We start from the raw sequence: 12,318 nt of genomic DNA on the forward strand, positions 1-12,318 counted from the left end.
TTTGAAAATACAACCTTGTCCCCAGACAGACATCCCTCGTTTTGCTCATCTGCATTTTCTGACATTCCTAAAAGTATTGTGTATTAATTGCAAACAAGAAGCCACCAAATATTTCCATCACAGAGACAGATCTAAAAAGAAACCATCTACTAAAATTCTCATTACTGCCAGGTGATGGTGCACATTGTAATACCACAATTTGGGAGGCTGAGGTGGGAGGATTGTAAATTGGAGACCAGCCTCCACAATTTAGTGTAGACTCTGTCTCAAAATAAAAAAAGAAAAAGGGCTGGGGAGGTAGCTCAGTAGCAGAACCTCCTGGGTTCAATTCACAGTATCAAAAAATAAACAAATGGGGGAAGGAAAAAAATAACAGAATGAATCAAACACCTTTACCCTATGTAAATGTATGATTACACAAATGGGATGCCTCTACTTCATGTACAAACAGAAACAAGTTGTACCCTATTTGTTTACAATAAAAAATAAATAAAAATAAACCAATAAATAATAAAATTCTCCTTACCTCATCTCTGCCACATTTTCTGAGCCCTCCGACAATCTTGCAAGTGAATGGTTACATCGTACCACATTTGTGTCTTAAAAGTTTTAACTTGGGAAATTGGGTTATAGCTCAGGGGTAGGGCACTTGCCTAGCATGTGTAAGGCTGTGGGTTTGATTCTCAGCACCACATATAAATAAATAAATTTAGAAAATAAAGGTCCATTGGCAACTAAAAAAAATTTTTTTAAAGTCTTAATTTGTTAAAGCAAACATTTAAATTATAGCACAAAAAAAGATGAAGCTAAGTTTCATCACAAAAAGGTGGTTTGGAAGCCATTTTGAAATTTAAAAAAAAATTATTTTTGAAAATTGCCCCCTGGGCTGAGGGTGATAGCTGAGTGGCAGAATGGGTGTCCAGCCCACACAAGGTCCTGGGTTCCATCCCCAGCATCCTAAAATGCCAAAGCAAACAAAAACACTTCTCCAAGAGCTGGCAGGGACTGGGACGGGTAGAGAGAGGGTGGTCACTGGGTACAGAAGGGCATTAGATAGGAGTAGTAGTTTCTAGTGAGCTACAGCACAGTAAGGCACTGGTGGTTGGCAACCATGGTTTAACTGTATATTTCAAAATAGCCAGGAAAGAGGAATGTTCCCAGAACAGGATGGGATAAACGTTTGAGGCGCTAGATGTGCCGATGGCCCACATTGATGATCACGCGTTGTTTATACTGTGTTGAAATATCACGTTGCACCCCATAAATACGTACAATTTTGTCTGTGTGTGGTACTGGGGACTGAAACCAGGAGTTATGTCCTCAAGGAAAAGAACAGAAGGTGCTGGGGCTAAAGCACAGTGGTAGATTCGCATACTTATTAGCTGAGGCAGGACCCTGTTCCATCCCCAGCACAAAAACAAACAAACAAAACAAAACAAAACAAAAAACCAAAAAACAAGAAAGTTGTATATGAATTTCAAAGGACTTTTGCACATCAAAGCTGTGTTTTCATGGACTTTTCCTTGGGACGATATGGTTTACAGTTTCTTTGTGCTAGAATACTTGCCCAGCATATGTGAGGCCCTGGGTTCTATTCCCAGCACAGGCAGAAAAAAAGCAGGTAGTAGTACATTCTGTTTTATTTTCTTCCATCGTAGTGTATGAACTTAATTATCCTTCGCAGTGCTGGGAATTGAATCCAGGGTCTAGCACATGCTGGGCCAGCTCTCTACCCACTGAGCTGCACCCTCCACCTTCGTAATGTTATGTAAAGGATTAGCTTCCAGAAGGTATCAAGAACATCCTAGAACTCAAGAAGAAAAAGACAAACACCGCAACATGGACAGATCTCCTACAGTTGAACTACGGAGGCCAGCCACCCAAAGGTCATACTGTGTGATCCAGTTACGCGAAGTTCAAATGTAGGCAAGGTGGCTCCCCTAAATTTAGACAGGGACATAATGGAGGCAAGTTGGCCTCCAACTTGCATTTCTCCTGCCTTGACAAAGGGGACAAAGGGAATCTTTCTGGGGAGCCACTAATGTTCATGTTTTTATTTATTTATTTACTTATTTGGTACTGGGGATTGAACTCAGGGACACCCACTGAGCCACATCCCCAGTCCTGTTTTGTATTTTATTAGAGCCAGGTTCTCACTGAGTTGCTTAGTGCCTCGCTTTTGCCGAGGCTGACTTTGAACTCTCGATCCTCCTGCCTCAGCCTCCAGAGAGACTGGGATCACAGGCATGTGCCACTGCGCCAGGCTGTTTTGTTTATTTATTTATCTATTTATTAAAATATTTTTAGTTGCAGATGGACACAATCCCTTTCTTTTATTCACTTATTTTTATGTGGTGCTGAGGATCAAACCCAGTGCCTCACACATGCCAGGCAAGCACTCTGCCACTGAGCCACAACCCCAGCCCTATTTTTTTCTTTTTTACTGGGGATCAGACCCCGTATTGACGGAAACCATGCTCCTTCACATGAGCGAAATCCCCAATCCCCCCACACCCCACCGCTAGCCCAACTTTGTCAAGTTTCATTTTTAGATGGGGCCTCGCTAGGTTGCTGAGGTTGGTCTCCAATTTGCATTTCTCCTGCCTTGACCTCTGGAGTCCCTGGGATTACAGGCACCAGAGCAGCTCAGACTGACTGAAGATTATATAGCATGGGAACAGGGCCTGGGGGTGGGGGGTTGGTGGTGACAAGCTACGGGAGGAGGAGGGAGGGAAAGCTGAGCAGAGGCCATCTTGCCAAGTGGAGAAAGTTGTCTCAGGAGGAACAGGTGGAATACGGCTAGTTGTGGCAAAGTCCATCAGGAGAACTCCTGGGACTGAAGGAGCGAGTTCCCTCCCCAGGGCTCCGAAGCAGCCCCTCCCTGCCTGCCTGCCTGTCTTTGCGTTTTCCCAGGTTTTATTTCTTTATTTATATTTTTTAGTTGTGGATGGACACAATGCTTTCATTTATCTTTTATTTTTCATTTATCTTGCACCACTGAGCCACAACCCCGGTCCTGGCCAGTATTTCTTGATCCACAGAGCCAAGTGGCATATTTTGCTGTGGTATTTCCTGGACTTCTTCAGATGCACACAGAAATCCTCCCGTTGTATTTCTTTATCGTGGCTCTTAAGGCTTTTAAAAAAACTTTTTAGATGTTGATAGACCTTTATTTTATTCATTCATTTTTATGCGGTGCTGAGAATCTAACCCAGTGCCTCACCAAAGCCAGGCAAGCCTCTACCGCTGAGCCACACCCCTAGCCCGGCTCTTAAGTCTTTAAAACCAATAATCCCACTGCTCCCCCGCCCCTTCATGCCATTTGTACAGAGAGGAAGCTGGGTCGTTAGCCTGTAGGATGCGCCCCTCTGTGCGCTCTGCTTTCCCCCCATCCCCACAGTTCCTGTAAACTCAGTCTCTAGAAGGAACTAGGTTCAGGTTCAGCGATCCTAGGTGGTGATGGTGCTTCCTGACCCCTGAACCAGGTCGTGACCTGCACCCTGCATTTCCAGGCCTCTCCAACCCTCACCTCTTGGCTTTAGTCTCCTCTGATGCTTCTCACCTGAACCCCGTATTTCAAATGAAGGGGTGCTGCGTCATTTCCCAGTTCACGCACTTTCTCCTAAACTTCCTCCTCGTGGCTTAGTTGCACTTTTCTATAGAGAACTTTTCCTTCCCGACTAGTTCGTGACTCGGGATGCATGTCATCCGATAAGGGCAAGAGGGTCGAACGAGTGATGTTCCCAGTGTCCAGTGCTTGGGGACCATGATAAAAACCTGGGAGATACATGCATATGTTGCTCACGTGTTCCAATGACTTGCGGCCATTATCCTTATTGGGGCTGTTGCAAGTTTTGCAGACACGGGTTGCTTTCTGCAGTAAAGTGAAAAACACATGTTTTTTGAAAAAAAAAAAAAAAAAAAAAAAAAAAAAAAACAACGAGGAAGGGCCCCGCGGGCGAGAGCGGGCCCGGGAGGCCGTGGGCGGGGCGGCCAGGTGGGCGGGGCGGGCGCGGCGTGGGCGGGGCCGGGCCTGCGCGGGGCGGGGCAGGTGCGCGGCGGCGGCAGAGGCGGGCAGAGGCAAGGCGCGCGCCCCAACGCGGTCCCGGCCGGAGCCCGAGCCCGAGCCCGCCTCGTCGCGCTCCGCGACCCACACTCGCCGGCCGAGCATGGGTTCGTGCGCCTCGGGCGGGCCTCGGGCCCGGGCCGGGCTCCCGCTGCTGCTGCTGCTGCTCCTGCTGCTGCTCGGGTTGCTGGCCCCGGGCGCGCAGGGGGCGCGGGGCCGCGGCGGCACCGAGAAGAACAGCTACCGCCGCACGGTCAACACCTTCTCGCAGAGCGTCAGCAGCCTGTTCGGCGAGGACAACGTGCGCGCCGCTCAGAAGGTGGGCGCCGGGTCCGCGCCCGCGGTCACCTTGCCCGGCTGCCGCGCACCTGGCGCCCGGGGCCGGCCTGGGCCGAGAGCGGCCTCCGGTGGCCTGCGGGCCGGGCCCGGAGCGCGGAGGGCGGGCGGCGCCGGCCTGCGGTCGCAGCGCGCGGGGCGGGGGCCGGGGCCGGGCGCGGGCCTCCCCGGGCGCCCCCTGCGCGCCGCGCGTCTCCTTGGACCTTGCCCGAGGGCGCGCGGCGGGGCCTCGCCGGCTGCGCTGACGCCGCCGCGCGCTGGCTCATTCATTCGTCGCGTTTGAATGGGCCCCTGTGAGCCAGGCGCCCTGCCCGCCGCGCCCCGGCCTCCGCGGCACCCGGGGCCTCCCGGGCGCTGCGACGACACCCGGCCGAAGAGGCGGGGAAAGGGGGCCATGCGGCCTGTGTTGCTCCCGCAAGCCGAGCACCTACTGTGCGCGGGGCCTTCCCGCTGGAGCCCCGTGTTTACTTGGAGCTGTCCGGGGCCCTGGGGTCCCCAGGGGGAGCCCTTCCCACGCCCCGCGCGTCCCCGGAACTGGATGGGAGAGGTGCCTCATTCTAGGCCTGAGCCCGCCAACCAAATACCGAGAAAGGAGAAGTTACTGGAGACAGTTGCGTGTGGTGGATTCCTTTGCTGCAGCCGACCCTGAGTTTAGGAGTAGAGAGAAGCTTGGGTTCAAGTTGGTGGCATTACTCCTACAGGATGGTGTTAGGCAAGTGGCTTCACCTTTCTTTTTGGTACTGGAGATGGAACCAAGGGGTGCTCTATCACTGAGTTGGGTACGTCCGGAACCCCGCATCATTTAAAAAACTTTTAGGTAGGGTCTAAGTTGCCCAGGATGACCTTAGACTTGGGATGCTCCTGAGCAGCGGGGAGCCCTGCTGTGACTCAGTTTCTTAAGCGTCTCAGTTTCTTTATCTGTTAAATGGGGAGAGTAATGATGCCCCTTTTCATGAAGAGGTTGTAATTATGAATAGTTGGTACCTTCCTGGCCCAGAATTATGGCTAAGTTGATATCAGCTCTTGGCATTTCTTCGCCAGGATGCAAATCAACATTTTCTTAGCCCTCCTGGAGAAATTTAACAGTTCAAAATATATATATATATATATATATATATATATATATATATATATATTGGTCCTTGAGATGGAGCAGTTAAAGAACATTCAAAACCCAAATCGGGCTCAACCTTCTTATTCAGTGGTTCATTTGTGAGGCAGACTTAACTTCGCCCGTCCTGTCCTCTGGGTGTGTGGAAGCCTTTCGCAGAGGTTGTGGGGCGGTGACTCCCTACCATGGGGCGGGCCATTCTGGGGGCGAGAGCTCTGTAGGTGCCAGGGAGCGGGAAGAGGTGTGGCTGAACACCCAGAGCAAAGCTGGGCGGCAGTGTGGCCCAGCCATTTTGAAGGCAGCAGCCATTTGTGTTAGGTCAGAAAGAAGTCTGCCCTTTGTGCAGGCTAGGCCCAGGGAGCCCTGTGGCTCAGCTGACACTGCATCTGAGGATCTAAGGTCAGGCTGAAATTCAGAATATTTAGGAATTTCTGCCTGTGGAGTATCAATAAAACAACTATATTTTGACTGAGAGCCTGGTGGTTGGAGCTTCTGGGGTAACCTGGGTTTTTATCTGGTAGAGATGATAATACTAACGAAGTCTGTTAAAAGCTTTGAAAATCTGCTTAAAAGTTGCCAAATGTCTTTTTTTTTTTTGTACCAGAAATTGAACTCAGGGGCACTTAACCACTGAGCTACATCCCCAGCCCTTTTTATTTTGAGGGCAGGGTCTCACTAAGTTGCTGAGGCTGGCCTTGAACTTGCGATCCTCACGCCTCAGCCTCAAGTTGCTGCTGGGGTTACAGGTGTGCACTACCCTGCCTGACAGTTGCCAGATGCTTTCAAAAAGGACCTCATTTAAGTCCTTATCTTTGGTGCTGGAGATGGAAGCCAGGCCCTTGCTTAGCACATGCTCCACCACTGAGCTGCACCCCTGGCCCTCACTGAATTCTTGGAACAGCCCTGTGAGGTAGGTAGGTACTCTTTCCACTTTACAGACGGGGAAGCAGGCACAGGGCAGTGGGGGACCGACTTTGGGTCAGGATGGGTGGCAGAGACAGGACTTGGACCCAGGAAAAGTGGGCGTGAAGCTGGGGTACCCTCCCCACTCCTGTCTGTCCTGGTCCTTCCCTGTCCCCAGTCCGGGCAGCCTCAGCAGGTGGCTGACCTGACTTATTTTCTGCCAGTGAGTGTAGCCCGGACCACCAGGCATGGGAGAGGTTGTTTTGTTAATTTTAATGAAAGGGACACTGGGTCCGCCGGCCACCCTAGTTTTCAGCGCGCCTGGCGTACTATTTACAGCCAGACCTGCTTTGTGGGTTGTGAAGTTTGAGGCTGTTTCAAAAAACACCCGACATTCTAATCGAGGACTCGTCTAAAATAAACCCACCCTGTTGGGAGCATGGGTGGGCCTTGCTGTTGGACAGACCTGGGTTTGGTTGCCAGCCTCTGCCTCGTCCCAGCTCTGTGACCTTGGGCCAGCTGCTCTACCTGTGTCTCTCTGCAAAGGCTGTAAACTGAAGCATCGAGAGCCATGGGTTGGGTGGTCCTGGTGCCGGGCACTGTGTGACTGCTGGACCAACAGGAGGGTTTGCACGTGGAAAGGGTTTGTCTGGCAGGAGGTGGCGCGTGCTCCAGTTGGTGGAAGGTCTGGTAGACGTGTGTTCCTCCCATTTTTTTTTTGGAAAGGGTCAAGGGCTGGGGTGGAACTCAGTGTGAGAGCAAATACCTTCCATCACAGGGTTCAGTCCCCAGCACCCAAGTAAGTCAGTAAATGACAGTTATCAACACCTGGCATTTCCACCTTCCAGAAAGTGGAAATGTCCCAGGTAGCTCTCTGCCAAGCGGGGGTGGACAGAACATGGCCTGTCTGTTCACCCAGCGAAATGTGGCTCAGCCTTAAGAAGCGATGGAAGAGCCTCAAGAGCTGTTGGAGAAGCCAGAGGGGACAGGCAGGGCCCCAGAGCCTGTGATTCCGTTCATATGAACCACCCAGAATGGGAAACTCCACTGGGGCAGAAGGGACCAGTCCCTGCCGGCGACTGGGGTAGGGGCTTGGGGAACAGATAGGAGTGGCTGCCGGGCCCCATGCTGGGTTTCTTGGCGTCATTGAATCGTACGTGTTAAAGTGAGTCGTGTGGTGCGGTGGTGCAGGCCCGTGACCCCAGCTGCCGGGAGCCGAGGCAGGTGGAGCGCAGGCGTGAGTGAGGCCAGCCCGCACAACTTGGCCAGACCCCGTCTCAAAATCGTAAATGAAAAGCGGGCTGCGGTTGTGGCTCAGTGGTAGAGCACTTGCCTGGCACGTGTGAGGCGCTGGGCTCCATCCTCAGCACTGCATAAAAGAAAATAAAAAATAAAGGTACGGTGTCCATCTGCAACTAAAAACAAGTAAAAGGGGAGGGGCCGGGCATGGATCTCCGCGGCGGCGCACCTGGTCTCCACCCCTAGTAGCAGAAAGGAAAAGGCTGGGAATGGTGAGTTTCTGGTTGGATGTGTTACTTTGCAGTTGGGCTGCTACTCTGGTTAGGTCTGTTTTACTGCAGTGTAACAACGTGGAGCATCTGTGTGCGGAGCCCGGGCCAGACCGGACGATCAGCCTGGGGGGTTTCCTGGGTGGCAGTAAGTGACTTAAAAACAGGGATTTCAGAGTGGCAGCCACTGAGGAGGTCAAGTGGCCGTGCAGTGGGGTGGCCTTCGCTTGGGCGGAGCGCGCCTGACGCTGTCCCGAGAGGGGCTGTCCTTTCTGCCAGATGAGATGGGGGCCTGGGAAAGGCCACAGTCGGGCAGAGCTGTGATGGAGCCTGGCAGTGCCCACGCTCGTGACCTCTGCAGAATGGAAAGTGACCGAGACGGGCGGCCCCTGGAGAGAGCTGGCCCTGAATGAGAAGGAGCAGGTTGGGGGAGAGCGTCCCCGGCAGCGGGACAGCAGAGCCCAGGCCCTGCTGTGGAACGGGCTTGGCGTGGGCTGGGCAGGGTGAGCGAGGAGTCCGCCGGGTCACGCAGGCCCCCAGTGTGACGAACGAGGCTCCCTGGCACCAGAAAGGCCATGCAAGGGCCCTCGGGAGCGAACCCAAGGAAGAAGAGGCAGGGGTCTAGGTGTCCTGCTTGCAGGTCTGGAGGAAGGAGCACAAGTTCTGCCTGGGTCGATGCCTTGGCAGGCAGGGCTGGGACAGTGGGGAGCCTCGCGGTCTGTCCAGACCCCTGGCACACCGGGGGGAGATACCCCTGGCTGATCCGGAGGGAGCGTTTTGAATGCCAACCTGAGAAACTGCTTTCTTCCCCTGGCCCCTTGGCCACAGTTGCATGGAGTATAACCTCAAATAATCGGGAATCTAAAAACCTTGCTCCTGCCCCATCTCCCTGCTTTCCCAGGGGCTGGGCGTCCCGATCCCACCCCCCTGTCCTGAGTTTGTGTGTGACGATGTGCGTGCTGTTTTCCATCTTCTGTCTGATACCTAAGGTTTGAAGGCCAGGTCCCACCAGGGCAGAAGGTGTGGCTCTGTTCTCTTGAAGGGCTGTAGACAGCAAAGTGTTCTAAAGGTGCACCGCGGCTGAGCCCTCCTGTGGGTCGCTCCGGGCGGGACCCAGCGAGGGTCTTTCTTCACCCGCTGGTCTGCGTGCACAAAGACAAGTTCACCTGTAAGTCAAGTGGGCTTGTCGAGTCGAAGCTTCTGTGTTTAAAGGTTTTAAACTTTGCGTTACAATCTAATGGGTTGTTCTAGCCCCTAGAAGTCCCCTGGAGCTCCTCCAAGGTCACCACGCACCCAAGGTCACCACTGTCCCACTGTCCAGCAGGTTCGTTTGATCTGCTGTGGTCCTTCACACACAGTCCCAACCTGCTTTTGTCTTTAACCTTGAGAGAGGTGACCTACGTCTTCAACCTTGAGAGAGGTGACCTACGTCTTCAACCTTGAGAGAGGTGACCTACGTCTTCAACCTTGAGAGAGGTGACCTACGTCTTTAACCTTGAGAGAGGTGACCTACGTGTCCTCTGAACAGCAGGGACTCCTTCCAGAGCTGCTCCAGTGAGCTGTGCCCTTAAACTTGGGTTTTGTGATGCACGGGAGAGCCGGTCTGGCTTCAGGGTCCCTGTGTGCCTGCCTTTCCGGGGATTGCCTCTGTTTTCTTTCCCTCCTCTGTTGAGCACTGGTCTTTGTTTGTAAAGAGGCTGGTATTTCTTTGCTCTTTGCAAGAAAGCCTTTTGAGCAAAGTGACTTGACCCTTCACAGTCCTTTTCCAGCAGGGCAAGGCGTCTGTCGAGGTTGATTGACGCCATGCCCGCAGGGCCCCACGGGCTGGAGGGTGCACGCTGCCAGTCGTGCCACGGGCACCCGTGAAGACCCCACAGTCAAGGTCACGCTGCCACTGGGGGAAAACTTAAAACTACTGAAAAGTGTAAAGAACAGAGCCAGGCGCAGCTGGGACGGCCTCTCCAGGATCACCAGCTGTTCTTATCTCCCTCAGTCCTGTTTCTCTTTCCTCTATAAACACTGATTCTAGTTCTGGCCAAGCCATTAGGAAGTCACCTGGAGACGGCCCGTGCTTTCTCCTGCAGAGCCCGGTGCTGCTGCACACCCGGAAGCTTCAGTTGGTATAGTAATGCTTGGTGAAGTACGGCCCGTGCTCCAGTTCCTTTGTAGCTTTAAAAAGTAAATAAATGAATAAAGTGAGCTGGAGGCACACGCCTGTGATCCCAGCAATGGGGAGGCTGGGGCAGGAGGATCGTGGGTTCAAAGCCAGCCTCCGCAATTCAGCCAGGTCCTGAGCAACTTAGCCAGAGCCTGTCTCAGAATAAAAAGTGCTGGGGATGTGGCTCCGTGGTGACAGGCCCCTGGGCTCAGTCCACTCGAGCATCGCTTTGCATTTGGCTGTCAGGCCTCTGGAGTCTGAGCGTCTGCTTTGCGGGAGGGTCTTTAGGGCATTGGTGTTTTTGAAGAGCACAGAGCAGTTGTCCGTACCGGGGACTGTAGCTTCACTGAGCAGGTAATTTAATTCACCGAAAGCCTGGCGGTCGATAGTGTGTTCACAGCATGACGCAAACATCACTCCTAAAGGGGCTGGGGAGATGGCTCAGTTGGTAGAGTGCTTGCCTCTCAAGCACAAGGCCCTGGGTTCGATCCCCAGCACCCCCAAAAATAAAACCAACAAACATCACCCCCGAAGATCCCCGTGCCCGGAGCAGTCGCTCCTCACGTCTCCTCTGCCCCACCTGGCACCCCCTAATCTGCTGTCCGTTGGTGGATTCTGGCCATCCCATGCAGGCAGGATGGGGTCTGTGGTCCTTCCGACGGCATCTTTCACTCCTTCAAGTGTAGCCCCTGTCAGGACCCCATTCCTCCTTGTGGCACTGTCCCTCCACTGGAGGACTTACGGGGCTTTCATTTATTGTGTTACAAACAATGCTCTGAACGTTCATGTACAATTTTTGGGGGGGTCTACTGGGATTGAACTCCGGGGCACTCGGCCACTGGGCTACACCCCCAGCCCTGTTTTGTATTTTATTAGAGGCAGGGTCTCACTGAGTTGCTTAGTGCCTCGCTTTTGCTGAGGCTGGCTTTGACCTCATGGTCCTCCTGCCTCAGCCTCCGGTGCTGCTGGGATTACAGGGGTGCAGCACCTTTTCGTGTGGCATGTTTCCAGGATTCTGGGGTGTTTGCCTAGGAGTGTGGTTGCCAAATTCCACAGTAACCTGCAGTTTACTTTGTGTCCCATCAGCTACATGGGAGGCTCTGATGTCCACGTTCTTGCCAACACTTGGTACTGTCTGCCTTTTTGATTCTAGCCCTCCTCGTATAGAGAGGGTCGCCTGTGGTTTGGATAGACAGGCTGCCTTTTCAAAGGTCCACCGGGCCGGGCCCAGGGGTGTACACCTGTAATCTCGGGTCAGTGGTGAGCGCCCCTGGTCTCAGTCACCAGTACAAAAAAAAAGTCAGACTGTATTGCTTCCTTGGGTCAGGCTTGGGGCCAGCGTTCGTGGCGAGAGTGCTGCAGGGGGTCTGTGTCCTTGGCTTCTCAGGCCACGCGGTGTCCGTCTGTGCCTCTGCTCTGCCTGCTGGTGTTGGTCTTGGTCTCTGGGTCGAGGCTGGGTAGACCTCCACCTTTGTGGTTTTCTCTCTTTCTCTCTCTTTCCCCCCACAGTACAGGATAATGACCCAGGGCACTTTACACTGAGCCACATCCCCGGCCCTTTTATTTTATTTTGAGACAGGGTCTTGCCCAGTTGCCAAGACTGGCCTTGAACCTGCTGTCCTTCTGGCTCGGCCTCCTGCGTGGCTGGAATCCCTGGCGTGCGCCGCTGCCCCCGGCCAGCCTGGGAAACCTCTGAATCAGAGTCCCACCCTCTCTGGCCTGCTCGACAGGACGCTTTGACCTGATTTTCCCTAGGCCCAGTTTGCATGTGCGCGTGTGCCCGGGGTGGAGGGAGATGAGGAGGGGGACGGCTGCTGTCCCCCAGCGTGGTCCTGGTCTCCCTGCTGCCGCAGGAGGCTGAGCACGCCCTTGTCTCCTCCCTTGACAGTGACTGGGCCTCCTTTTCTGAGACCTTGGACCTCCAGAGTTTACTCCCCTGACCCCTTGTTTTAACTTCCTGTTCTGAAAATTGTCCAGCTCAGGCAGAGGTAGGGAGGAGAGCATCGAGCACCCGGGCACCGTCCCCTGCCCTCCCTACCACTCTGGGGACATCAAGCCTCTGGTTGCAATTTTTTTTTTTTTTTCAGTGCAGTGGATTGAACCCAAGGCCTCGCACCCCAGGGTGGGCAAGTGCTCGGTCACTGTTAGAGCCCCCGTGGGGTTTGTTTGTTTTTTGTTCTGATAGTATTTTAAAGATAGTCCAGCACACACTAACTAGATCACCTTAAGTATTTCC

The 12,318-nt window shown here is 53.3% G+C and overlaps 1 protein-coding gene and 1 non-coding gene across 7 annotated transcripts in view; both read left to right on the top strand.

Annotated features, from left to right (window-relative positions):
- The first annotated feature begins 4,062 nt into the window (after positions 1 to 4,062).
- The window catches only part of Bri3bp (BRI3 binding protein), a 34,591-nt gene continuing 26,335 nt past the window's right edge, over positions 4,063 to 12,318 (top strand). For all 6 annotated transcript variants that reach the window (XR_007109832.1, XR_007109831.1, XR_007109834.1 and 3 more), the window contains exon 1: positions 4,063 to 4,385. Coding sequence is in view for 1 of the 6 variants with exons in the window: in XM_047561357.1 (XP_047417313.1) it covers positions 4,170 to 4,385 (216 nt within the window). In the remaining 5 variants the exon portion in view is untranslated. The remainder of the gene's footprint in view (positions 4,386 to 12,318) is intronic.
- On the top strand, positions 10,507 to 10,585 carry Trnae-cuc (transfer RNA glutamic acid (anticodon CUC)). The gene has a single exon. It is a non-coding gene; the product is annotated as a tRNA-Glu (tRNA).

This window comes from Sciurus carolinensis, chromosome 8 (assembly GCF_902686445.1).
Source record: "Sciurus carolinensis chromosome 8, mSciCar1.2, whole genome shotgun sequence".
Taxonomy (NCBI): Eukaryota; Metazoa; Chordata; class Mammalia; order Rodentia; family Sciuridae; genus Sciurus; species Sciurus carolinensis.